The 27,952-nt window shown below is 38.1% G+C and overlaps 3 protein-coding genes and 2 pseudogenes across 5 annotated transcripts; 3 read left to right on the top strand and 2 right to left on the bottom strand.

The window, feature by feature from the left end:
* Window positions 1-625: 625 nt before the first annotated feature.
* LOC126632497 (peroxidase 9-like) lies at window positions 626-8,317 on the top strand (annotated as a pseudogene).
* A 5,934-nt stretch (window positions 8,318-14,251) lies between these two features.
* Window positions 14,252-15,869, bottom strand: LOC126631729 (protein TIC 20-I, chloroplastic-like). The gene is made up of 3 exons (XM_050301870.1): window positions 15,678-15,869; window positions 15,258-15,430; window positions 14,252-15,044 (listed from the first exon to the last, which is right to left on the bottom strand). Exons 2-3 carry the CDS (start codon window positions 15,418-15,420, stop codon window positions 14,407-14,409), a joined length of 801 nt encoding a protein of 266 aa, XP_050157827.1. The 5' UTR covers window positions 15,421-15,430; window positions 15,678-15,869; the 3' UTR covers window positions 14,252-14,406.
* A 470-nt stretch (window positions 15,870-16,339) lies between these two features.
* LOC126631728 (uncharacterized) lies at window positions 16,340-19,025 on the bottom strand. Its single transcript, XM_050301869.1, has 8 exons — window positions 18,795-19,025; window positions 18,598-18,693; window positions 18,425-18,503; window positions 18,119-18,197; window positions 17,470-17,509; window positions 17,243-17,377; window positions 16,897-17,034; window positions 16,340-16,780 (listed from the first exon to the last, which is right to left on the bottom strand). Exons 1-8 carry the CDS (start codon window positions 18,962-18,964, stop codon window positions 16,486-16,488), a joined length of 1,032 nt encoding a protein of 343 aa, XP_050157826.1. The 5' UTR covers window positions 18,965-19,025; the 3' UTR covers window positions 16,340-16,485.
* Window positions 19,026-21,866: 2,841 nt separating this feature from the next.
* On the top strand, window positions 21,867-24,046 carry LOC126630983 (uncharacterized). Of its 3 annotated transcripts, none has more exons than XM_050301146.1 (5): window positions 21,867-22,177; window positions 22,609-22,645; window positions 23,164-23,283; window positions 23,439-23,521; window positions 23,623-24,046. In XM_050301146.1, exons 1-5 carry the CDS (start codon window positions 21,959-21,961, stop codon window positions 23,770-23,772), a joined length of 609 nt encoding a protein of 202 aa, XP_050157103.1. In that variant the 5' UTR covers window positions 21,867-21,958; the 3' UTR covers window positions 23,773-24,046. The 3 variants fall into 3 exon arrangements, 2 of the variants coding, with proteins under 2 accessions (XP_050157103.1, XP_050157102.1); XR_007626182.1 differs by having other exon boundaries at window positions 21,882-22,177; window positions 22,505-22,645; window positions 23,623-23,771; XM_050301145.1 differs by having other exon boundaries at window positions 21,883-22,177; window positions 22,505-22,645; window positions 23,426-23,521.
* Window positions 24,047-26,651: 2,605 nt separating this feature from the next.
* On the top strand, window positions 26,652-27,526 carry LOC126632496 (uncharacterized; annotated as a pseudogene).
* Window positions 27,527-27,952: the final 426 nt, after the last annotated feature.

Raw genomic sequence — 27,952 nt, 5'->3', positions numbered from 1 at the left:
TAAAAAATGACATGAATAAAGATGGAAGCACCTTAATCAAAATACAAAGTGTTTTAATAAAAAGTTGAAAACCCACAAATGTTTAATTAATAAGATGTAGAATTGGAGCGCTTTTATCTAATTAATCCTTTAAAGAATAAAAATTGACAACCCTAAAATAAATCAAACTCCATTTGTGTGAGATCCCACATCGATTAACGGAGAGGATGCGATATGCCTTAAATGTGTATGATTCCCTCCCTATAGCACGAGGCATTTGTGTGAGATCCCACACCGTATCTTGTTCCGAAGAGTGCATGCTGAATGGAAGCAACGAGCCAAATAAAGAGACATACATCATGTGTTACTATATAAATGGTGAAATATGTGGGTTAAAAAGTTAATAACTTAAAAAGTAAAATTTCCTCCCACTTATATAAAAACACGTGATGTACGATTTGTGTTCCAGTCATAATGAAAATTTGATGGTCTGGGCTAACCTGGCCCATTTCCTAGATGATTTGGATTATCCATAAGCCTTATGTCTTGGGCCAGTTGGACTCAGTGTAGCCCAATAACATCAGCCCAAGTCAGTTCTGAAAGGGGTAATTCCCAGACCTGAAAAAACACAATCGGGAACACGCTCATGGAACTCGGATGCAGCAGCCTCACTCCTAGGTCCTTCTTCATACGAGCATTCGAAACTCTCTTCTCTTCCCGTAAACCTCTCTTCTTAACAAAAAGTTCTGAATGCTCGGTGTTACAGCGGGCCATTGAGAAGGTTCCTCGGGTGGCAGCCTCTTTGATAAGGCTTCACTTCCATGATTGTTTTGCTCTGGTTACTTTCTATCACTTTGAAATACTGTTACTTGCATATTCATATAATTATTATATTTACGTTCTTGCCAAAGGCTAAATATGATATGATTGGATGACAGGGTTGTGACGCCTCTGTGCTATTAGACAACAGCACGATAATACGGAGTGAAAAGGGGGCAAACGTGAATTCTCTAAGAGGTTTGAAGTAATCGATGAGATCAAGGCCAAGGTAGAAGAAGCATGTCTAGGGATGGGCAAATACTCATTGGTTATGGGTAACCGTGGTTATCCGTCCATTTAAATTTGACGGTTACGGTTATGAGTAACCGTTTAGATAACTAAACGGTTATGGGTAAAACCGTTTACCCGTGAAATTTAAATGGGCGGTTATGGGTATTACCCATGGTTATAAACGGGTATCCATTTAACCATTTATTTTAATATATGTAAAACTAAAAAAAAAATATAGTTTATAGCTAAGTTTAGTATCCCAAGACATATTTGGTTATAAAGGGCCATATATATATATAGGTAGGTACGCATCAACCGACAATAACATGTTTCTAAACACTCAAGGTAATCCTTATCTTGAATTGGCCAAAGCTCCAAAAGACTCCAAAACAAAATTGTCGAACACTCTAATGCTTTAGCACATTCAATCACATATATTAAATATTGGCCCGTTCTATCAACTATATTTTGCTCTCAAGTGAGGCATAAGGTTTTGAAGTCTTTTGGAGCTTTGGCCAATTCAAGATAATGATTACCTTGAGCTTTTAGAAATATGTTATTGTCGATTGATGCGTAACAAGAGGGAGCCTTCACAAAGGTTGCTTAGGAGAAGTCTCAGCAGTCGGTAGAGCCCCAGAAAGAGAAGGCACCGGAGGGGGATCATTCGGAGCCTCAGTACTGGACAGAACCCTAAAAGGATGAGGCATTAGAGGTTGATCATTTGGAGCTTTATTACGCGGTACAGCCCCAGAAGACGAAGGCAATAAATGCCTTTGGAACAAACCCACAAATCTCTGATGATCAAGTAAAACCTGACCATCAGATTCCTTCATCTGGTCAAGCTTCCTCTTCATGTTTGTAGCATAGTCATGTGCGAGCCGGTGCAACTGTTTATTCTCATGCTTAAGCCCTCTAATCTCCTGTTTGAGACTCATCACTTCAGCCGCCAATGATTCAACTTGGCGGGTTCGAGCAAATAGGCGTTGGGCCATATTAGACACAGAACCTGCACACTGAACACTAAGAGCCAGAGAATCCTTAACAGCCAACTCATCAGACCGTTTGGAAAGTAGTCTGTTATCTTTAGGAGTGAGAAGGTTCCTGGCCACTACCGCAGCGGTCATATCATTCTTCATCACGGAATCCCCAACGGTAAGAGGACCAGTAGGGGAGACGAAGGATGGGCGCCATATGTTATCTGGAGAAGGCGGGGCTGCCTCTTCAACAAGGTTCAAGTCAAAACGACGGTCGGAGGGGCCAGACATTTTCAAAGGTGTTGAAGAGAGAAGAGGTCGGACAAATCAAGATCTTAGAAGTGCAAGAATGGAGCTTCTACTGGTGGATATTCAAGTGTGCTTTGGAACTTAATGTCAGCCCCTATAAAAATCTGCACTCGACGAAGCTTCAGAAATCGAAGAGGCGCCGCTCAGAAATCGAAGAGGCGTTTACTTTCTCAAAAGCTGGGCTGCTCAGAGACTACGAGGGTCGATCTTAGAAATCGAAGAGGCGTTTGCTTTCTCAAAAGCTGGGCTGCTCAAAGACCACGAAGGCCGATCTCAGAAATCGAAGAGGTTTGCTTTCTCAAAAGCTGGGCTGCTCAGAGACCACGAGGGCCGATCTCAGAAATTGAAGAGGCACCTACTTTTCCAGCCTTGTCAGCACCTGTCACACGCACACTCAGCTTTGCGGAAATTATGGGCATTCTGTCGAAGATTTCTGGCGAAGTAGAAAGCACATGAATCGTACTGTTCAACCACCCACTTCTCACACGCAACAGTAGCTCATGGGTACCACATATAACTTTGCCAAAGTTCTCTGACAAAGTTGAGACACGTGAAGCTTGCAGCTCTCACTACATCGCTCTGACCAAGAAGGGTAAAAGAATAGCAAAGAAACAACACTAACAAAGTTTAGACACATAAATTTTGAAGGCCTAGCTACCATATTATTACCCACAAGGGTAAAGGAACAGTACCACTGCTGGATAATTGGAAAGTCCCGGTGTGTCAACCTCTATGCTTCGTGGCAAGGTAGACTAGCAAACATGCCCAACCTTTACTCATATTCGAGAAAACACTCCCAACAAGATTGCTTGCCCCAAAATCGAAGAGGCATCGCCCTCCGAATCTCGAGAGCCAGACTCCCAACATGATTACTTTCTCAAAAATCGAAGAGAGGGTAAAGGAATAGTACCACTGCTGGATAATTGGAAAGTCCCTGTGTGTCAACCTCTGTGCTTCGTGGCAAGGTAGACTAGCAAACATGCCAAACCTTTACTCACATTCGAGAAACACCCCCAACAAGATTGCTTGCTCCAAAATCGAAGAGGCACCGCCCTCCGAATCTCGAGAGCCAAACTCCTAACATGATTACTTTCTCAAAAATCGAAGAGAGGGTAAAGGAACAGTACCACTGCTGGATAATTGGAAAGTCCCTGTGTGTCAACCTCTGTGCTTCGTGGCAAGGTAGACTAGCAAACATGCCCAACCTTTACTCACATTCGAGAAAACACTCCCAACAAGATTGCTTGCTCCAAAATCGAAGAGGCACCGCCTTCCGAATCTCGAGAGCCAGACTCCCAACATGATTACTTTCTAAAAAATCGAAGACACCGCTCTCCGAATCTCGAGAGCCAGACCCCAGCAGGATTGCTTTCTCAAAAATCGAAGAGGCATCGTTCTCCGAATCTCGAGAGCTAGATCCCTGACAGGATTGCTTGTTCGAAAACCGAAGAGGCACCACTTTCCCAACTTCAAGAGCTGGATCTCCTTAGATAAAGCTTGTCTGTAATCTTCACACGCAACATCAGCTTTCCAGATACCACAGACCACTTTTTCAAAGTGCTCTGACAGAGTTAAAACTTATGAAGCTGGCAGCTCCCACTACCGTGCTATGACCAAGCAGGGTAAAGGAATAGCATTATTACTTGATGTTAGGGAGACTCCTATATATGTCGACCTCCATCCCCAACGGACAGGCAGACCTGCAAAAATGCTTAACCCTTCCTCTTATCTGAGAGGGCACTCCCAACGAAGCCTTTCGAAATATTCAGTTTTCTTTCCCCCCGATAATACCTCTGTAAACAAGCTATACTAGAGCAAGAATATCTCATATCATCAGGGTTAAAAGCAAGAGTATCCCATATCATGCTTTTTCCCTGTCTTTTCCTTTGGCCTTGTTCTTACCTGCAAGACAAGGAGAAAAAGAGCAATCAGTCAGCACTTGGAATCAAGCTTCCAGCCAGGAACTGACTGCCTGGAACCCCTTACCTGATTACTTACCTGGCATTGCTCTCGAGTACTCATCTTCAACATCTTATGCTTCCAGGGAAGATACCGCATCTGCCTGAGGAACAGATAGGGCAAGTAAGAAGGATACAAGGAAGTATGTGGAGACAAGCGTAACAGCACACGTGCCGATACATCCACTACTCTGTCAAAAGCAAAAGTATCCCATATCAGCAGGGTCGAACGTACTCTAGATTTGATGGACTTGTTTTGACCTTCAAATTCTTCAGTCGGCCTTATACTCTGGAGGAAACCAGAAAACCCTCCAGCCCAGTTCAAGAATAAGCCTGTGGAAAGTTACTTCTTCAAAAGCAAAAGTATCCCATATCATCTCTTCGCATTTTTCTTCTCTTTATCCTTCATGCTGCCTGCAAGATAGGGAGAATGTGAACAATCAGCCGAAGCTCTGATTGCTTACCTTGTCTGTTACCTCTTTCAGCAGATCCCCTAGCTCGGCGACTTGGGGGACTCCTACTACATGGTTTGTATCGCGCTTGACCAAGCCTGAAACTACAAGTAAGCTTCAAGTGACATTGATACATTACCTTGTGCATCTCCACCAGTTACAGATACCACCCCTGGATGGAGGAAGAGTACTTCCAGAGAAGATGCCACATCTACCTATGAGACAGATAAGGAAAGTCAAGACGATACCACACTCCGGTACTTAGAAGTTTCGTGGTTACAAGATCATTCTCCCACAATATTTCCTAATGTCATTTGTACTAAATCATTCACTTGTACTCCCTAAAGGAGAGCTTGAACCTATGTACTTGTGTAAACCCTTCACAATTAATGAGAACTCTATTCCGTGGACGTAGCCAATCTGGGTGAACCACGTACATCTTGTGTTTGCTTTCCGATCTCTATCCATTTATATACTTATCCACACTAATGACCGGAGCAATCTAGCGAAGATCACAAAAAGTGACCGTTTTCGCTACCTAGGATCTATCTCGCAAGAGAACGGAGAATTAGATGGAGATCTCAACCATAGAATACAAGCTGGATGGATGAAGTGTAAGAGTGTATCCGGCGTGTTGTGTGACCGTCGTAGGCCACTGAAGCTCAAGGGAAAATTTTATAGGACGGCAATAAGGCCAGCGATGCTGTATGGCACATAATGTTGGGCGGTGAAGCATCAACACGTACACAAAATGGGTGTAGCAGAGATGAGGATGCTTCGTGGGATGTATGGGCACACGAGAAAGGATAAGATTGGGAATGAGGATATCCGAGGTAAAGTAGGAGTAGCCAAAATTGAAGGAAATATGAGAGAAAATCGGTTCCGGTGGTTTGGACATGTGCAAAGAATGCCTACTGACGCTCCGGTTCAAAAATGTGACTACGGGACAGAGGTTCAGGGCCGAAGGGGTAGAGGAAGACCTAGGAAAATTTTGGAAGAGACCCTAAGAAAAGACTTGAGTACTTGGATCTAACGGAGGACATGACACAAAACCGAGCGCAATGGCGTTCTAGGATTCATATAGCCGACCCCACTTAGTGGGAAAATGCTTTGTTGTTGTTGTTGTTGTTGTATTTATTTAATTGGCCTCGAGTTTTCAATAAGTATTTAACCCAAAAATTAGAAATCAATTAAATAGCTTGGATTGATGAACATATGTTTCTAAATAAAAATCCAAATATTTATCAAATTAGCTTATTAGCAGACTGATGCGTACTTACATACATACATACATATGTATGTATGTATGTATGTATACAAGAATATTAATTAACCTACAACCATGCATGATTCTTGTAATAGATTGACCATCAAATAATTGGGAAACATCGCATATATTCAAAAATAATATTGCCGTTAATACAAAAATTCTTATTAAATGTATTTATAACGGTATTTAATTGTTAGAAACAGAAAATTATGACAAATTTCTTTTTAGTTTTCAAGTTGTTAAAAAAATAGGTAGAGGGGTGAGAAAAAAAAGTAAACGGGTTAAAAATGGGTAAACGGGTACGTGGTTATGGTTAAATGGGTATGCGGTTATAAGTAAATGGGTATGCGGTTATGGGTATGGTTAACCGTTTATAAACGGTTGTGGTATGAGTATACCCATTTATGTAAATAGCCAACGGGTAAACGGTTATGCAGGTAAAAGCTTAAACGGTTATGGGTGAATAACAACGGTTATCCATCCGCCATAACCGTTGCTCATCCCTAAGCATGTCCCCTGACTGTGTCATGCGCTGATATTGTTGCTCTTGCTGCTAGGGGATCCACTGTACTAGTAAGCAAACTAATTAAACCCTCAAACGTCGTTGCCTAAATATTAATTAATTATGACTTTTTAAATTTACTAATAAGTGATCAACTTGGTTGTTGTATGTGGTGGAATGGAACAGAGCGGTGGACCTGATTGGGTGTTGCCACTAGGAAGAAGGGACTCCATAACTGCAAGTGCAGAAGAATCAGATAGCGACATTCCAGCACCAATACCCGTCCTCTCAGCCCTAATAACCGCCTTCGAGCGTCAAGTCTTGATGAAACTGACCTAGTTGCCCTCTCAGGTAGCCAATAATTACTCAACTCTCTCCTTTGTAATCATATTATTTAGGGAACTTTAACGAAAAGCACCCGGTACTGTTCACTTTAACGAAAAACCACATTTTTATACTAAAAAGTCAATCCTGATACTATTCACTTTACCCTTTATTTTGTCCTTATCATTAAAACTCAAAGTTTTCAAGCCATTTTCATTAGTTTTCCTTATTATTTATAAGCGATCTCTCAACTTGGTACGTTCTTCTGATTTTCTCTTCGACTTTCAAGTTAGGTTTGATCTTTCTAATTTTTTCAAACGTCCCATTTTGTCAAATTGAGGGCACTTTTTGTCCATTCAAGACTAAAGAGGCGTGAAAACGAACTGAAAGTTCAAGGGCAAATTGAAAGATGGTTATTATGAGAATGTGAAACATTTTGGGTTTTTGTTAGGATCTCACACCATCATTTTTTTTTTTTTTGAATAAAGGATGTCACACTTGTTGAATTGTAATCTTGTCTTGATTCAAGACAATTGATCCGGCCCATACACAAAGAAAGATCCATGCACATGCTAAAGAGTTCTAGCAAATTCAAGTTGGTGGAATGCATGCATAAATATCTAAGGCTTTTTGTAGAAAGATCTAGAATCTTGTAAAATTATGTGGTTGTTAAGCATTAGCTAGAAAGTTCTAGCAATGTCAAAGTTGGCAAACCTTGCCTATAAATAGGTGAGGTGCTAAGCTATGTGATGTAACAAAAGTAGTGAGAAGTGAGAGTGCCAAGTGAGAAGTGAGAAGAAGTAACAAAGCTTCTAAGAGTGTTGGAGTGTTTCCTCTTGTACTAGTTTGTGAGTGAATAAAAATCTTGTGTAATACGCTGAGTGTTCTTTCTTTCTCTTGTCTATAAATTCTGCTGCATTACATTCTTCTTTGTGAGATAAACATCTCCAAAGTAGTGAAGTCTTTTTAAATCCCAACAACACTATCATTAATAGGGTAAAACTAACTTGCTTCAAGAATCACAACAATCTAAACACGGCACAAATTCAAGATGAACATTTATGGGGTTTTTTTAATCATAAAAACAATATCAATGCAGGAGCGCATACAATTGGGTTCGCGAAGTGCTCGTTGGCCAGGAAATCTGTTTCCCCTGGCAGAGGTGGCGGCAACACCACTGCTCCCTTGGACGTTGTTTCCCCAACAAGGTTCGACAACAGCTACTTCAAGCTTATACTTGGGGGACATGGACTTCTCCCTTCAGACCAAGTGCTTCTGACTGGGAAGGGAAGGCAGGCAGCTGAGCTGGTGAACACCTATGCAGCTAATGAGAGCTTATTCTTTCAGCAGTGTGCTAAGTCCATGGTTAAGATGGGGAACATTAATCCTCTCACTGGATCGAAGGGACAAGTCCGGAAGGATTGTCGCCACCTTAATTAAGTTATTTACTATGTATATGCTCAAAGTTTAAACTAAATAAGACCTTTGGATTTTAACTACTACAAGGAAACACAATCGTTGATATGTGAGACTTTATTCTCCAAAACGCCTACTCACGAGTGGCACCGCACGACGTCTCATATAGGAAAACAATTCCCGCATTGGCAAAGGTCAAGTATTTGACGTCAAAATGGTGTAAAATCATTACAAAATTTTCAATGGATCATCCACCCATTCAATGATATCTCTAAAATGGTACAAAATCATCATAAATTAATGCAATTTCATAAATTGACCCCAATTATGAGTTGAAATACACAAGCATAGAAGAATAAGGAATATTCACAATAATAATCATTCAATAAATGTGATAATTAGTTATGGAAATATTATATGGCATTTGGAGAAGCAAATCAAAACGTACGAATTGATTGCATAATAGGCTCAATGTTGTATGTATAAATGGATTTGTAATGTGGTTTTGTATTTGGAGTTGATAGTGAAAGGTTAAGTTTACATATATACTTTGTGGATAGATCAAGGATGGCAGTTGGAATGCACAAAATTTTGGTGATTGGAATCGGCATTTTTGTCAGCTGTTTGCTGCTCCAATGCGAACCAGTTGATGCAAAAGAATATACAGTGGGGGATGAGAAAAGATGGAGCCCTGATGCTAACTTAACCCAGTGGACTGAGGGCAAGAAGTTCAAGGCTGGAGATGTTTTGGGTAAAATTACTGAAATTTGGTTTTCTTTTCAATTCCTGTTCATGCATCCGATTCCTCAAGTTTATATATTACTATATTTGATTAGCAGCTGGTTTGTTTACTAATTCAATGTATTTTATTTTGAAAACAGTTTTCAAATATAATAAAGACCCCTTTCTCATGGTAGCTGCTGTACGGACCTGGCCGACGTATCACTGATTGTATTGGCCTAGTTTCAGAATGTTTCAATGTGCTTGACAAAAAAACTCGTGGTGGCAATATGGGAGTCAAAGTTGATATAGCTAAGGCTTTTGATACTTTAGATTGGTCATTTCTATTGCGGGTGCTTACTAACTTTGGGTTCTCCACTTGTTTTATAGACTGGGTTTCTACCATCTTACGATCTGCTAAATTGTCCATCCTAATCAATGGTTCCCCGCATGGTTTTTTCTCTTGTTCACGAGGAGTGCGCCAAGGGGATCCTCTCTCTCCGTTACTTTTCTGTCTAGCTGAGGAGGCTTTATCAAGGGGCTTGAGTCGTCTTCAACTTGATGGGCTTACTAAGCCAACTTTTGCTCCAAGAGGTTGTATCTCTCCTTCTCACGTTCTATATGCAGATGACTTATTCATTTTCTGTAGAAGTGATGGTGTCACCCTGCGTAACTTGCAAGGTTTCTTCGATAGATATAGTAGAGCCTCTGGTCAATTTATCAATAAGGCAAAAAGTACTTTCTACTTGGGCTCTACCTCAAGGCATCGCAAAGCTGTGGTTGAGAGTTGCTTGGGTTTCAAAGAAGGCAAAGCACCTTTTGTCTACCTTGGAGTTCCAATCTTCTGTGGCAAGCCTAAAAGGAGTCATCTTCAAGCCTTGGCAGATAAAGCTAAAGCTAAGTTAACTGGTTGGAAGGGGAAACTTTTATCTATGGCAGGAAGAGTTCAACTCACTCAATCAGTTTTTCAAAGTATGCTCTTGCATAGCTTTTCTGTTTATAAGTGGCCTTCTTCCTTGCTAAGGTATCTTTCACGATGTGCTCGCAATTTTATATGGTCTGGTGACGTAACCTCCAAGAAGTTGGTTACCGTTTCTTGGCATCAGATATGTGCTCCGAAGAATGAAGGTGGTTTGGGTTTGCGTGATCTTGGCTCTCTTAACACTACAGCTCTCTTAAAGCTTGGATGGCTTATTATTACTACTGACTCCCCTTGGAGTATTTATATTCGGAAACGTTTCAAGCTACATGGTCGCCTATACTCTTGTAGTTATATGCGATCTTCTATATGGCCTGGTATTAAATCCATTCTTCATATCTTGTTTCAGAATTGTCGTTGGGTGATTGGAAATGGTTCTACTACTTCCCTTTGGGTTGATAAATGGCTGGATAAGCCTATTGTGGACGTCGTTGGTGCAACAGAGATTGCCCCTTCTCTATCTCGTACTAAGGTCTCAAATATTATTCGTATGGGACAATGGGTTATTCCTTCTATTTTTTCTTCTACTTTCCCAGACCTAACTAAAGAGATTTTAGAAATGCCTCTTCCAATTGATGAGGATAAAGACGTTTTAATTTGGGAAGCTTCTTCTTCTGGTGGTTTTTCGTTTTCCGATGGCTATGAAATTGTTCGTCATCGGTTTCCTGTCAAGAGTTGGGCTTCCATTATCTGGCGTCCTTTCATCCCACCTCGTTACTCTATTTTAGTTTGGAAGATTCTATTCAACAAGCTCCCAACGGAGGATCAACTTCAGCGCCGAGGCATCCCGCTGGCTCCAATGTGCCAACTTTGTCACAAGAATTCTGAATCTATTGACCACTTATTTTCTAGTTGTGACTTTGCACAATGTGCTTGGCGTTGGCTAGCCACCCAATTTGGCACTATTATTCAACCTACGGGCTCCCTCTCTGATCTATGGCTTGATTTTCTGTCAAAGCGGTTTTCTCCACATCTTCGCAATGTCTGGCTAGCTTCAGGGTTTTTCTTACTCATGGCTATTTGGAAGATGCGTAATAAAGTGAAGTTTGAAGGCAAACCTCCCTCCTTCTCACGTCTCTGCCGCTCCACCTTGGCCTGGATTAGGCAGGTTGGAGCTCTCACCCCTGGACATGTACGAGGCATTTTGGACCGGCAACTTTTAGTCTCTCTTGGAATATCGCCTAACCCCTGTAAAGCTCTTTCTATTGTCCCTGTTCTTTGGCACCCCCCTCCTTCTTCTTGGATCAAAGTGAATACTGATGGCCTTGCTAAAGGTAATCCGGGTCCTGCGGCTTGTGGCGGGGTTTTTCGAGATTCTACGGGTTACTTTCTTGGTGGTTTCTCCCTAAGCTTGGGCCATCGTACTTCTTTCTATGCGGAGCTCCATGCTGTCATCCTTGCTGTCGAATTGGCCCACGCGCGAGGCTGGCAAAATTTATGGCTTGAAAGCGACTCTTCGAGTGTAATATCATGTTTTGCTTCTGGATCTTTCTCTCCCCCTTGGTCGCTCCAGACACGCTGGAACAATTGTACTCTCCTTTTGCAGAACATGGTTTTTCGTTGCTCTCATATTTTTCGAGAAGGGAATGTTGTTGCTGACAAATTAGCCAATTTAGGGCTTCTATCATCTTCACTTGTCTGGCATTCCACTCCCCCAATTGAGATCCTCCCTCCTCTGCACTCAGATTTCTTGGGCATGCCAACCTACAGGTTTGTCTCCTCTTCTTGATGTGTCTTCTCCTTTCTTTTCCTAACCTTTTTGGATTCCCTTTTGTTTTGCAGTTTGTTTTGCAGGTTATTACCTTTTAAGGTTTATAGAAGGGTTTGGGCTTATGTCCGCCTAGTCTTTTCCTTGTATTTTCTTTTCCAAGAGGGGTACGGTCTATGTCCCCCCTCTTTTTCTGGCATTTCCTTTCTCAAAAGGGGTAAGGTGCATGTCCCCCCCTTTTCTTTTGTATTTCTTTTCTCTTGTTCTATGAGGGGTTAGGTTTATGTCCCCCCCTGTCTAGGTGTAACTTCTTTTTTCTTATCAATAAAATTCCCTCGTACCGCCGAGGTTCTCCAAAAAAAAAAAAAAAAAAAAAAAAAAAAAAAAAAATGGTAGCTGCTGTACGGGACAAGTATTTGTTCGAGAAGTGTGACTTATATGCCGGTGCGATAAACATATACCGTTCAGGAAACGATCATGTGGTATTAGAGAAGGGCACAACCTACTTCGCACCTTATCTGACTCCCTATTGTGAAAATGGAATGAAACTTACTATTGATGTGGAGTAACTATGTGTTATAGTTATAAACATGCATGATATGCGGTATGTTTGTCAGGCAGACTCCATTGTATGTCATATAAGAGATGCTATATATAATGAAGAAATAATTGGAGCTAGCTGTATTGTTTTTTGTTCCCAAAACCATTGATTGATCGCTAGCATCGCCAATATTTAATAAGTCCATCATTTCAATTATTTCAACGATCAGAATTTCCACACCACCTCTTAGGAACTTCCATTCGATTTTTTTTAGGTACACCACTTGGATGTTGCAAAATTCGGCAGCAGCACCAGCTTGTATCAAATCACGTTTGGACACAGGTTTAGTTTATATTTATAATTTTAATTATTTAACACATATTCAAATGTAATTGGGTAACAACAATAATTTGCAGTAGCGAAATAGTGTTTTTTTTAGCCCATTAAACTTATTCCATGAAAAGACGTAGGGGCCACCTCATCCGACAGATTTGGTTTTATTGGTTTTTGTCAGTTTGTATGCATGGATTGCAAGTTGCAAGCATGAAAGGCAACACAAAAACACAGGTAATGCTAAGGAGATTAAATTCGTAAACTAATTAATGTGTCACCAATAAGAAGTAAACACGTTAAACAACACTTGGTTAATAATTAAATGATTTACAACCACATCATTTAATTTGTAAATTTAATTTAAAAAATTTGATCTCCTAACATGACCGAAAACACAAAGTGATGTTAGACTAAAAACGACATGCCCAATTAATTGGATAGAATATAAAAATTAGAGCACAAAGTTTTCATATTTTTAATATTATTTTTTAATTTTTATGTTTTATCTTAGGGAGAATTTTAATTCAACCAAAATTTAATAGGTTAATGTTTATTTTATTATTTTATTGGACCTAGAGTTACATTAACTATTAAGAAATAATCAAAATTAATTCTAATTTTTATTCTATTGGTTGTTAATGGGATCTATGTATTAAAAAATTCAATTAAATATATTTGACTCCTTCTTTGTTTTCTGTCAAAAAAGCCAGCTAGAAAGTAAGGAGTCAAATGACTCACATGCCATATCATATATAGCATATCCATTAGAGAACACCTAAATATCTTTTAATCCTATGGACATATTTAACATCTTCTTTAAAGATGGTCTACTCAAATTTAAAAATCTAGTTGAGTATGAACAAATTCAGGTTGTCCCGATCCAAGTTTTACTCTTACCTTTACATTCTAGGTGCAAATAAGTTTCTCTGCCTCCACCAAACCGCTAGCCGCTAGGTATGAAATTTACATTGCGGCCCACGCTTCATGCTTTTGGTCGCCAGTGGTCCATTCATAATATCAAGATGCAAATCAGCCCAAACCCCAACCCTCCCACAGTCAGCGCTTTTTTTTTTCCCGACAGATTTTGTTAAATTAAATATTATATTAGATACTGCTGGGGTTCAAGCCGTCATGCAAGAGCTCAATTTATTTCTACCATTATGGTAAAATGTCACTTGCCCCCAATCGGCGTTTAAGATATGGATACAGGTGAAAATATCAATATTGATTTTTTTTTTTTGTCAAATGATAGAATTTGTTAGATTAGCCATCGGGGTTTGAACCCAAGCCGTCTTGCAAAAACTCAACATCTTTCCATCACTGTGGTAAAAGACCACTTCCCAATATTGATATTGACATCAATTCCCTTGGACAAAAATTATGAAAATTGCAATGGGTGGGTATATCAACTCATTCAAATTTAGCCTAAATTAGAGAATTTAAAAAATAAAAAATAAAAATTCAAAAGTTCGAAATCTGTCATGAGTTCTAGCAAAATTTATGTGGTGGATCAATAAATATCGTCGATATTCATTGATTTTCCTACATCTCGCCAATATAGGGTAAAATTTGCATTTCACCCCTTTCCGGTTTCCATATCAATCCTTAATTTTTCATCGATATGTTACACACTGACACCGCCCACATCAAAGAAAAAGAAAAGGAAATCGAAATGGTCATAAAATTAGAATAGAAAAACAACAAAAAAAACACGACCCGAACGAGAACTCAGCAGCTAGAACACACCAAGCTGATTCAATTAAAACATTTACACAAATGTCGATTTTCGAAAAACTACTTCGGCTAACAAGTTTTCATCTCGTACAACAAAATCCAAACAATGCGAAGACAACATTCTTTATGAGTTTCTGTTGTGCTTTCGTTCACTCTGTTAGTCATATGGAATTTGAATATATGCAGCATCAGAGACGAAGGGGATATCAGCATACATGCCAGCAAGAGCACAACGTATGGCCTCCAACACGGTGAAAAGGTAAGCAAATGCAATGGCCGTCCAGAAGTGCATCCCAACCTTACCCCAGTAGACAGCAAGCGGCATCCAACGGCTCACAGTCCCTATCACCTGCAAGGCAATCTCAAGCAACATGCCCATCACCACATGAAACCTGAAGAAATGAGGCCATTCCTTTCTCCTCACAACTCCCAGATACGCAACGAAAAAGTATGCCATCAAGAACCAGCTGGGCAACCTCCCAATGGCTCCGAGGAACGGGTATGTTAAGAATTCAAAGTCCTCCAAGAACGGGTGTAGATGATACGCTGTCTCAGCATACATCCATGTCTCGTGTAGGGGCATCAAGTAGGGGAGACAGGCTAACGTCCTCCACCACCACTTTGGTTTCTTAGTCATTGGAGGGAACCGAAAACTGTATGGAACATCCTTAGATGCTTGAGGGGCCATACGAGATTTGCATCTACTTTTCAATGCAGGGATTGTGCGTAACAAGCTACCGTGATCCCCGCTGAAAAATGGGCTCGATGCAGCACAGGGGTTCAAAAGTGGCATAACTACAACAAAAGTAATGTCGAATCAAAACTCGCACTCAACTCAACATATGGGTTGGCGAATAATACATCAAATTCTATTTGAGCAAATATGTATTTTCGTGCGAGTAAATGATAGCCGGTGAAGTGTGTGTCAAGCACATTAACAGATAGGATTGAGAACTACACAGTGATATACTTTTTCATACCGGAATTAAACATACAACCGAGAGTTACCTTCCTGCTGAGCTCTCCATGAACTCAAGCATGGAAACGCAGCCGCCTTAGCTTGAAAGCGGGAAGCACATGACAAGACAGGGCCACCAGAAACCGATGGCTTGCACACTCCCAAATTCACAGAACTGCACCCGGCGGGCATGGCGCAGCCATTCGGAATCATAGCCAGGTACCTGATTAAATAAAACCCAATTTCACAAGTCGAAAGCATAATCCAGATAAAGGGATATGATTTTTCTCCAATTTCTCCTCCTACTAATTTACAATGCAGCACAGTAAATGCAAAACATGCACAAATCTCTCAGCTTGAACAAGGAAAAGGAAATGAACCCTAAATTTAATTCCAGACAAAAAAACAATTAAATCCCATAAATTAGATATCCTTTTGCCCAAAAGCCCTAATTTCATATGATAAATTACCTAGAACAGAGAAGCTGGGCAAGCAGAGCCGCAGCACTCGCTTAAGATTGCGCCACTTCAATCGAATTTTTTAGGGTTTTTCGATTAGTTTCTTGTTGGTAGAGAAGAGATGAGACACCGTATCTTGTTCCGAAGAGCGCAGACTGAATGGAAGCAACGAGTCAGATAGAGAGACAAACACTGAGGCTGGCTGTGAACTTTAACGAATTAAAGCTCTCCTTCATTTTAACGAATAGCTCAGGTTATTTTAACGAAAATTTATATTTTTACATTAAAAAAATAATTATGATACTATTCATTTTATTTTTTATTTTTTATTTTATTTTTATTGTTAAAACTCAAAAGTTTTCAAACCATTTTCATTAATTTTTCTAGCTAACGATCTGAGCTAACCCGGCCTTTTTCCTAGATGATTTGGGTTATCCATAAGCCTTATGTCTACTTGGGCCAGTTGGACTCAGTGTAGCCCAATAACATTAGCCCCAGTCAGTTCTGCAAGGGGTAATTCCCAAACCTGAAGAAACACAATTACGGAACACGCTTCTTCACGTGTGACGATTTTTGCATGTAAAGTCTAAAACGAGCGATGTGGGAGAGCAGATGAGCCGTTTGGCCGCCATAAATGACAATTTATGCACATAAGTTTTGTTAAGAATAAATCGTGTTCGAAGTGCGTCGATTTAAAGATCTAGCATTTTTCAGCAGATTGTCAACGAAAAAAAGGTTGTATGGAAATCATTTTTTCATCTAAAATGTTTAAAACAAGAGGAAATACAGTTCGATGATTGGAGAGTTCCACTTCCACTCCTCATGAATTCAATTTGCCGTGTTGAAAAGGGCTATCCATTTGATCAATAATACTCAGCAATCCCGACCTGTAACTTGGATGCAGCAGCCTCACTCCTAGTTCCTTCTTCATACGAGCGTTCGAAACTCTCTTCTCTTCCCGTAAACCTCTCTTCTTAACAATAAGTTCCGAAGACTCTCTTTGCTCTGAAGGCTGTTTGATCCAGCCAGGCCACTTTTTCTCAACCAAGTCTCTTGCATACTCGAATACTTCTTCCCTTGGGGCTGGATCATCGTCAACAATATTGTAAACTCGCCTGCGATTTCAAAGCCCATCATTTCAGTGTACATAAACTATATTTCACACCTTTAGAATGAATGGTTTTGAAAAAGAGTCGAAAAAAGTTAAGAAAAAATGAAACTCAGAGCCAACCTGGATGACGGTGTACATATACTGGCTATAATTGCTTGACAAATATCATCAACAGAAACTCTTGATGTGAATTGCCGATGTCCTCTCATTCTCTGACTCTCCGATAAAGCTCCCTGCTTGACTATTGTATCGACAGCACTGCAGAAAATAGTTTGCAAAAAACCCAACTTTTACCTTGAGAAAGAAGCGAAAAATTTATCAAATAGAGCAGGGAGCTGACACTGCATTGCTATGAAGAAATGTGTTTTCAATTTTGAAACTTCGGAAACGGGGAAGGCTTACTCTTAATTATAGAGTGAAGAGAAAAGACAGGATTTAAACATAATGATTTTGAAATTCTCACAACCTTCTACCAGGACCATAGATGCCTCCGAGCCGAAATACTTGTGTTGAGATGCCAAGACTCTGGCCGAAATTGAACCACCCTTCCTCAGCAGCTAACCTTAACCTGCCCGACTCACTCTCGGGGTTGGGGATATAACTGCCAAATAATAGTCAAAGTTTCTGAGACAATTTGTTATATTGAGCAGTAGTTTGCATATCAAGGTCGTTAACTTAGGTGCACTCACTTACTCCTCATCTACCCATGCACCGCCAGTGTCTCCATATACACCTAGCAGAAGCAATTCCATAGTTAAAAAACTAACATTGGCGAGCATTTGAGAAAACAAACAATGCACAACTAGTTTTGAAGAAACGGAGAGTGCAACATTGTCACTTGACTCACTTCCCATGAAAGCGGGCAACAAGTGAGATGCATAACGAGCTACTTCGAGTAAAATCGCAATGTTAGAATTTCATTTTCTGATTAAGCCCTGGTTTGGTACTGAGGTGATTATAAAAAAAGCTGGTATAAAAAAAAGCTGGGAGCTTTTTTGTGTTTGGTAAACATTCAGCTTCAGCTTTTTTTCATAGTTTTGGGTGAAAAAAAGCCAAAAACAAAATGCTGCAAAACCCAGCTTTGAAAACCCGGTTTTTTTTCACATCTGTTTTACATAAAAGTGTACCAAACACTATAATACTGCTTTTTTTTTTCTTCAAAAGCATTTTTACAAAAAAGTTTACCAAACACTCAGCTGTTTTATTTCACAATTGCTTATTCTCATAGCACAGTAGAAGCAGTTTTTTTTCAAAACACAGCAATACCAAACCAGCCTATATATGAATGCTTGTCGACCATATTTTATCTATATCAGTCTTATCAAAACGAAAACATACATACTAGTTGATGACAGATAACCAAGCCATTGAAGATTTCCACCCACAAGTTCTCTCCTTAGAATTTGTTCATAATGCAGCATCTACAAAAGCAAGGCCTACATTAGTTGCCCCTAAAGACCGAAACTGTCATTAACACTCTAAAAAAGTTATTCTGCACTCCATGCACAAGCATCTCGTAGTTTTTTACGAGAGGTTTGCAAGATTAGATTTTTGGATTGCCAATAACAGCTCCCTATAGAAATTGTCGCTAAACTCGATAAACAGTTCCGATTATCTCCTAACCTAACTGGGCAAGAATGTATCATACCGGATCACCGATGCCCGGAACAGGAGGAATGGAGACAACCATGTGCGTATGGTTCTTGATAGCATCAAGGATGATCACACTGAACAATATCCAGATATTGGTTTCCCAAATTAAGCAAATCACCAAAGAAAATTCAAAAAAAAAAATATTAAATTCAAAAAATTGGCAATTACTCTGGCTCATTTGCATCAAAAAGGTAAATCTGAAAGCTCCTTTCTTCCTCAAGTTTCTTCTTCTTGTTAATGCTAGTGCAAGTACCAGAGACATCCCTAATAACAGCAAGATTTAAGCTTAAATTAGGAACCCTAAAATTGAAATTCAGTTCATGAAATGTGAAATTAAGCACCAGAAGTGATTAAGATTTAATTACCATCCGTGGTTCTTGAGCTCGCGCCCCAGGCGCTGGCCGACGAAACCCATTCCGGCGATGAACATCCGGTTTTGTGGTTTGAACTCTGTGCCGGTCATTCGGAAGACGGAACGTTTCGGGAGATGGCCGAATTGGAAGGCCGCGGAACCCGATATTTTACACAACTCCATCACGAAATATCGGAGCTCAATACAGAGAAACACTGAACCGGAATCGGATATCTGCAGATGATGACGTGGACAGAAAGTTATTGGACTCACCTAATAAGGGCTACTGACCCAGTCAAGGCCCACAACCAATTGATGAACTTTGTGAATAACGGGCCCCAACCAACCCAAATCAGAATTCCGATCATTTTATTACAACTTTCGAAGAACTTTAACGAAAAGTTCCGATTACTGTTTATTTTAACGAAAAATCTTATTTTTACATTAAAAGTTTAATTCTAGTACTATTCACCTTACATTTTAAAACTTAAAGTTTTCAAGATATTTTCATTAATTTTCCTTAACTTTTATTTTATTTTTATTTTATTTTGGGAGTCAAAACATATGTGCACGTAATTAATTGTGATTATAAATTGATCACAGATTCACAGTACATATATTTTAATCCTAAAAAATCAATCAGGTGGAAATGTCAGATACAAATGTATATATGTCAAACACTAAATGTTTCATTAAATATTTTCGATTTGTTTGATACGTATATAATATATTAATATAAGATGTTCAATCTGATTGACGTTTTGCGTATTTGATATATAAATTGAGATTACAAAAATGAATGGTTCATAATATGACATATGTATAGAGGAAATTGGTTGATTATACAACTTGGCGTTGTTCATAGGGGTGGTTCGAAAACCTAAAGAATAACAGGAAAAATTTGAAATAGGTCTAATTTTATAGGTTTACTTTTGAAATAAGTTCAATTTTTATTGACTTTTGAAATAGTTTTAATTTTTTGTTACTTTAGACCCATATCAAAAGACCTCAAAATAAAACCGAACACCTAGGAACTATTCTTTCCCAATTAAAGTACTAAAACAATAATTCATAATATATGTATTTAATACAATTATTCATATGTATTCATGTGAATACATGCATTTAACAATTATCATTTGATCATCAATATAATGATTGTATAAAATACATTTAAGTATTGGTTATATGTATTTAATACAATGATAATCTAACCATCTTGATGGTGATTATATTAAATGTGTGTGTGTGTGTGTGTGTGTGTGTGTATATATTATATAAGTATTGTACCAAATCTTTTATTTTATAACACAACGCATTAATTGTTTAATGATAAAATTTATTCGACCATTGCATCCAACTGTTATTACACTATATCTAAGGAGTTTTTGTACAATTGTATTACTTGTAAAGGGCTTGAAACTCATCTACACTATATTTGAATGGAAAAAATTAAGATGATTAAGAAGTTTTAAAATGACAAAAATTGAAATGAAGTGATTTTATCTTCCAGTTAGTTAACCTAAAAGAACAAGGGAATTGGATAATGAATTTGTTATTTTTAAACTCTCAATCATAGAAATTTGGAAATGGCCCACGCGCGGGGTTGGCAAAATTTATGGCTTGAAAGCGACTCTTCTAGTGTAATATCATGTTTTGCTTCTGGATCTTTCTCTCCCCCTTGGTCACTCCAGACACGCTGGAACAATTGTACTCTCCTTTTGCAGAACATGGTTTTTCGTTGCTCTCATATTTTTCGAGAAGGGAATGTTGTTGCTGACAAATTAGCCAATTTAGGGCTTCTATCATCTTCACTTGTTTGGCATTCCGCTCCCCCTATAGAGATCCTTCCTCCTCTGCACTCAGATTTCTTGGGCATGCCAACCTACAGGTTTGTCTCCTCTTCTTGATGTGTGTTCTCCTTTCTTTTCCTAACCTTTTTGGATTCCCTTTTGTTTTGCAGCTTGTCTTGCAAGTTATTACCTTTTAGGTTTATAGAGGGGTTTGGGCTTATGTCCCCCCAGTCTTTTCCTTGTATTTTCTTTTCCAAGAGGGGTACGGTCTATGTCCCCCCCCCTCTTTTGTATTTCCTTTCTCAAAAGGGGTAAGGTGCATGTCCCCCCCTTTTTTGTATTTCTTTTCTCTTGTTCTATGAGGGGTTAGGTTTATGTCCCCCCTGTCCAGGTGTATCTTCTTTTTTCTTATCAATAAATTTCCCTCGTACCGCCGAGGTTCTCCAAAAAAAAAAAAAAAAAAAAAAAAAAAAGGTCCCAAATTCCAAGTTTCTTTTCTATGCGGAAATTCTAAATTTCTATATTTATGAATCTAAACAAAGGAATTGGTGCATGTCAATTTATAAATTATGACTTTTATCTAAATTCCAAGTTTATTTCTCTCATCCAAACATAGTCGAAATTATGAGTTTGGTTCACCTACTAGGTAAAACTTGTATCAAAAGAAAATATTTTTTCACTCATTTTATAGTTAACAGAGTGACTAAACTAATTAAGCTTTAATTAAGTTGATGAGTGTGTTCTGTGTCTATTCCATGAACGTAGAACAATGACTACTAACAATAATATTGAGCGATAAATTTGTCGGTGAACATATTCTATTACATTAAGTGTCATAATACAATTGGTTGATATTTTTTTTTTCAAATTTCCAACTAATTATATTATAATTCTTGGTGTACCGTGCTGTATTTTTGGCACATTAAAAAATCTCTCCACCACGAGGTAGAGGTACATATATGCAGTGCATGCAATACAATGGATATTCTGAAACAAGAATCATCCAGCTAATAACTCACGACTATTTTACACTAATTATTTTGATCAACTAACAATTGATTAGGAATTAGTCATTTTATAATGTCAGCAAATTTGCATGATTCAAAACGAACGAACGAACGAACGGAAGCCATAAATAAATTAAATTGTATTTACTTATTTTGTTGTCTTCATATCATATTTAATTTTAATTTAAAGTTTGGTACAAGCACCTACTTTCCCCCCTTAACCTTCAAATCCAACTACTAAAATAAATGAAGTTCCAACCAATAACAAATTCATAAATTAAATTAAAAGCTTTCCAGAATCAAACATTTTATGCTTTCATTTTTCAGAAATTAGAAGGAAAAAAAAATAGACAGAAAAAAAGAGAGGGAGGAGGAGGATGGAGGAGCAAATTGCAAGTGTGGTGGTGTTGGGGGTGATTTCATGGACTACGGCGTTTCTGTTCATACGAAAGATGCTTCCGAAGCGATCGTTCGACTTCTGCAACCGCCTTGTATCCACAGTTCATGCAACTGTGGCTGTGACCTTAGCTTCCCTCTCTGTTCAAGATTGGAACTGCCCTGTGTGCCCTCTGGCTTCAACTTCTTCTCCTCGACAGGTATATTGTTTTGTTTTGTTTTTTTTTTTTTCGTGGGAATAATAATCTTTAAGTTTTATAAAATAAAAAAAATAAAAAAAGATACTTAGAGAGAGCTCGATGCGAGTTGCTCAGTTAGAAGCCGTTTGATAACTATTTAGTTTTCAGCTTTTGAAAACTTGTTTAATAACTGTTTTCTACTTTCAAGAAAATGAAAGTTGAAATTGAAAACGAAATGATTATCAAACGGTTGCTTAGTAAAATTCGAACTTTCTTCTGTTAAAAACTCAGCATGGCGTATTTTTAAAGAATTTAACTTAAAGTGTTTCTGCTCTAATATATACGCAGATGAAAGCACTGTCTGTGAGCCTTTCTTATCTCATATACGATCTTGTGTGTTGCCTCTTTGACAAGAAATTCAATCCTGATAATTTCTTCCACCATTTGGTCAGCATTGTTGGCATTGGAGCAGGCCTTTCCTACCAAAAGGTAAACTAGTTTCTTTCTCGATAGTGTTATCTACGCATCCCTTTTTATGTTCCAGACATTCTTGGTTAATTTTGTCATTTGACTCTCTTCAATTCATTCGATCCAGTAGTCGAAAATTGAGAAGGGCATGTGAAAGGTAAAAAAAAGGTGTGTGAATAGCCCACCCTTTCCCTATTATAAACAACTATGTGAGTCTTAATTTCCTCCTATCATGAGTTTTATAAAGTATGAGAGTCTCTGTATTTTGACACTTGACCTCATGTTGATTCCATTTGGTTATGACTGATTAGTAGATGCTAATTACATTTTTCTTGATCTAGACGTGTTGATAAGTTACTTACTTCATATTTTACTGAATTTCGCTCTTGATATGTATCAAACTGTGATTTGTAGTAACGATAAACGAGGCAAGCATCGTTCTTTCGAATTAAGATTAGTCATCATAACTCATAACGTTTTCTCGAACTGAATCAGAATTCTGGGGTAATGATATTCTTATTCGGTGCTAAATTTGTTAGTGTGGGTCGGAGATGGTGGCAGCATTGTGGATAACAGAGTTGTCCAGCCCCTTCCTCCATATAAGGGAGCTTCTCAAAGAGCTTGGTTACAGAGACACCGATCTAAACCTAGCAGCCGATGTAAGTTACTTAAAACTCGAACTCTTCGTCGTTCCTCATTTCTCCCACGTATTTTTCTTCTATAATTGCAAAAATAATAAAAAAATAAAATTTAAAAACGAAATAGTTATTGAATGAACGCTAGTAAAAATAGCATATATAGATTTTATTTGCAGTTATATTCACGGTTGCAAGGATGGTAGGCGGGCCTTATCTCACCTATGTGACTCTGTCTGCTAACAACCCATTCATCATCAAGGTATTTTTCCTTTACCTCGAACTGAACTGCTCGTCGAGTAATGTACTCTCACTTTGATTCTAAGTAAGTAAACATGTCATTGAGCTATTCGTGTTTTTCAGGCGATGGCGGTAGGGTTGCAGCTGGTGAGCGCTTTCTGGTTCTACAAGATTGCGAGGATGGTCAAGTACAAATTGACAAAGAGGACGACTACTGCTGCTGCATCTAGTAAACAAGTCGATCCCCCAACCCATAAAACACCTAGCAATTGAAATTTATCTGTTCGAAAGAAGATGTACTACTTTCCAATTATTTTTATGAAAGTTACCAAACAATTAATTGGGGTGTTTTATGGAGTTGTATGTCTTATTAGATGATATGACTGAGTTATACGTACAATTCAATTTTCTTTAAGTCACAAATGCGTTTGGTTGCGAAGAACATTACGTTTTATATTCTGATGTATGTAAAATAAGAAAAATGTTCAGAAGACCATATTTGTGTACAAATCGGAATTTGATTGGCGGCCGACGGGGGTTTATTTTATTTTGTGCTTGAGATTTCCGTTCAAAAATTTCAGAATCGAATCACATCACCATCAAAATTTTCGGCATATTTGGAAATTTTGGAATCAAAGAAATCTAGGAACATAATTCGAAAATTCATTTATTTTATAAGCTTTCGAATATTCTCTAATGCGGTACGTTTGATTGCTCCATAATTTGGGTCACGATTTGGTGCATCAAGTCGACCTTAATATTTTCTCTTTTTTACTAATTAAGATCGGAGGTTGAAGCGAAGCTGCTTGGATTCAATTGACACTGGTTATTCTACAACACATATCGCCACCTTTTTCTCATCACTTAAGCTAATTCAAGGGCTTAGCTTTGAAACTTTAGTATTCTAGGCATTTGTTATCAACACTTGCATTGTCCCTCTTGCTGCTAGGGGATCCATTGTACTAGTAACCAAACTAATGACACCCTCGACTGTCCGTTTATATATAAGGAACGAACATCTGTTACGTAGCCCGAACTATTACTTAATTATGACTTATTATTTAAAAAATAGCGCACCAATAATTTGGTACTTTATTAGCACGTTTTGTAATCGAAATTTGTGTACAAATTAGTATTTGATATGTTACGTAATTTCTGTTTAGATACGTACCAAGGTATTGGTACGCTTATATTATCATAATTTTGGTATGTAAAAAACTAATGGCAAGTTATGTGTAATCTTAAAACCTATCGGTATGTTTCAAGCCAATATAGGTATATTTTAATTAGACATGGGTGCACGATGATTAATTCCGAGGGCAAAGCAACCTACACTTAAATAAGATTTTTTTTAGGTTTTAACCTAGATGGTTGTATAAACCTAATTTAAGTCCCTATTATTAAAACTTACCATATTTAAGTATTTATAGCACATTTATAATATATAACTTACCATCCGAAATCGTCTACCCGTCCATAAATAATGTATTTTCTTGTGCTTCAATCATATAAATAGAACAACTTATTTAATTTCTTATAATTAAACAAAAAGTCAACAACAATACAAAACAATTTATATTAAAAAAAACCCCCTCATAGGTTTGAAAGTATCAGCACATAAGTTTTGGTACAATTGCATGGATATATATATATATATATATGTTTCGATATGATTGCATTGGTACATAAATTTCAGCACGAATGTATCGATACATAAGTTTCGGCACAAATGTAGCAGTACGATTGCATCAGTACATAAGTTTCAATACGAATGCATTGGTACATAAGTTTCGCTATAGATGTATCAGTACATATGTTTCAGTACGAATGTATCGGTACATAAGTTTCAGTATGATTGCATCGGTAAATGAGTTTCGGTACAAATGTATTGGTATATAAGTTTCAGTACAATTGCATGAGTACATAAGTTTTGGTACGAACTTATCGGTACATAAGTTTTGGTACTCTCGGCACATAACTATAGTACATACATAGGTACGTAATATGCATTTACATATATATAGAGAAAGTTACGCACAATGAAAAATATATGATATATATATATATATATATATGGCTTTTTTTTTATTGTGGGAACTTAATAATAATTGTCAAATAGTATTTTTATTGTTTATGAGAATCAAATATTACTATATTTGATTAGCAGCTGGTTTGTCGAACGGGACAAGTATTGGTTCGAGAAGTGTGACTTATATGCCGGTGCGATAAACCTATACCGTTCAGGAATCGATCAAGTGGTATTGGAGAAGGGCACAACCTACTTCGCACCTTATCGGACTCTCTATTGTGAAAATGGAATGAAACTTACAATTGATGTGGAGTAACTATATATTATAATTATAAACATGCACGATGTAGTATGTTTATCAAACAGACTCCATTGTTAATTATGTCATACAAGAAAGACATTATATATAATGAAGAAATAATTGGAGCTTGGTTTAGGGTATGCACTCTTTACCTTAAGTTTTCAGAAGCTACTTTGTAATCATTTGGAGTTTGATTTATTTTAATCTTGATCTAGATGTTATAACTTAAGACTTGCTTGGGTGTAGCGGAAAAGTATGTTGAAAATACATGAATTTTCTTTCCAATATACTTTAGTTTGTAAAAAGAAATACAAGTATGAAATTTGAATTTCCTTGCTCAAGTAAATAGAAGTATTTTGTTTGTAATCCAATCAATTCTCAAAAAATATATTGTCCGTGGAGAATCAAAATCCGTGGAGAATCAAAGGTGGTATAGCATGTTAACCAAATTTCATGCATCCCCTGAAGCCTGTTCGGTACTACATCAAAATCAAAATTTTGCTTCTCGAACTTGTCAGTTGTTTATACGGTAGATAACTTATGATCATGTAATAAGAAATTTGTGAGAGTATGATCAAGCTACCTGAACCCTTCTTGTGGTTGGATCTAGGGTTGCAAATAATCAATCCTCAGTAAGCACATTGGCTCCAGTCAATTGATTTAAGAGTACTCGTGCCAGCATTGGTGTACCCAACCTTGTTTCCCAGCAGAGCATGCACAAAATCAACACCGGGTAGAAACTAAAAACCACCACCAAATAAATGTGAATTCCACAATGTCAACGTATTTACTTACCAAAGATACTACAGGGACAGGTTAAATATGCAGGGTTCCTGTATTCTTCATTTTGATGGTACATTAAACGGAAACCCTGGAATAGCTGGTGCTGGAGCTGTGTTGCGAGCAGACGATGGACGCTTGGTATACATTTTACATCTGGGTGGTCTTTTCTTATAGTTACTCGTCTTTCAAAGACTCTAACCATGCCTTTCCTCATGTAGATCGGTGAAATACGTGAAGGTCTGGGTGTTGTAATCAACAATGTTGCTGAGTACCAAGCTGTTATTTTAGGGTTAAATTGTGCTCATAAAAAAATGGTTTTACAAGCATTTCTGTCCAAGCCGACTCCAAACTCGTGTGTATGCAGGTTGGTTAGTACTGTGATTACATTCTTCTACTTAAGGAGGTGGTTTATTTGTCTTTGGTTGTTTGATACTTTAGCAGTTTTGCGGTTTTCCTTTTCCTTTTATTCCTTGTTCTGTGTCAACGGAGAAAGATAACTGGACAGGTTCAGGGTTTATGGAAGGTGAAAAACCAGAACATGTCGGATTTGTATGAAGAGGTGAAGAAACTGAAGGATAAATTGCTCTCCTTCAAGATCAGCCATGTCCTGAGGCTGAGCAAAGTCGAGTCTATTTATCTTTTGTGCTGTATTGCTTTCCGTGGGTTTGTATTATACTGCCTCACGAAGGCTGCTTATAATATTCTGACATGCTCGTGTGCACCTTCAAAGGAACGAAACTCCAAGGCAGATGCTCAAGCAAACTTGGCAATCACTCTTGCCGGTGAGAGACTCGAGATATAATTTTGCATTAATTTAGTGGATTGTGCATATGGTCAATTGAGATGATTTACCGATGTCATTTGGACATGTTAACTTTGCAGATGGTCAGGTCCAGGAGGAGTCCGCAAAGTAGTTTTGACGCTGATGCAGACGACCTATTTTTTGAAGAGTAGGCCCCCTGATGAGTTGAGGATGTTATTGTAAAACCATTTGTGAATGACAATGACTTATACCAAGAGCCTTGAAAGAGTAGTTGACTTGGCAATCAAGTTGATGAAATCTTCCATGATTCTCGGAACCTTAAAGAAGTAAATATATTGGAGTCCTAACATCTTGCAATCAGTTTAGGGTCCTTTCATTAAGAGAATATATGGTAAATGAGTCATGATAGGACTCTGATTGATTAGAGAATATTAGGGTGGATATCCTTTCCGTTAATAGGGTGGAATCGATAGAAACCCTAAGTATATAATCAAGAAGCAGTCCCTGCTTCCATACCGCTGAATCTCAAAACACTACAAACCTATTTCGCTAGTTGAGTTCATAAAAGAGGTATTGG

The sequence above is a fragment of the Malus sylvestris genome, chromosome 8 (genome assembly GCF_916048215.2).
Source record: "Malus sylvestris chromosome 8, drMalSylv7.2, whole genome shotgun sequence".
Classification (NCBI taxonomy): Eukaryota; Viridiplantae; Streptophyta; class Magnoliopsida; order Rosales; family Rosaceae; genus Malus; species Malus sylvestris.
Note: the sequence above shows the minus strand (reverse complement) of the source record. Positions and strands in the feature narration are given on the sequence as shown.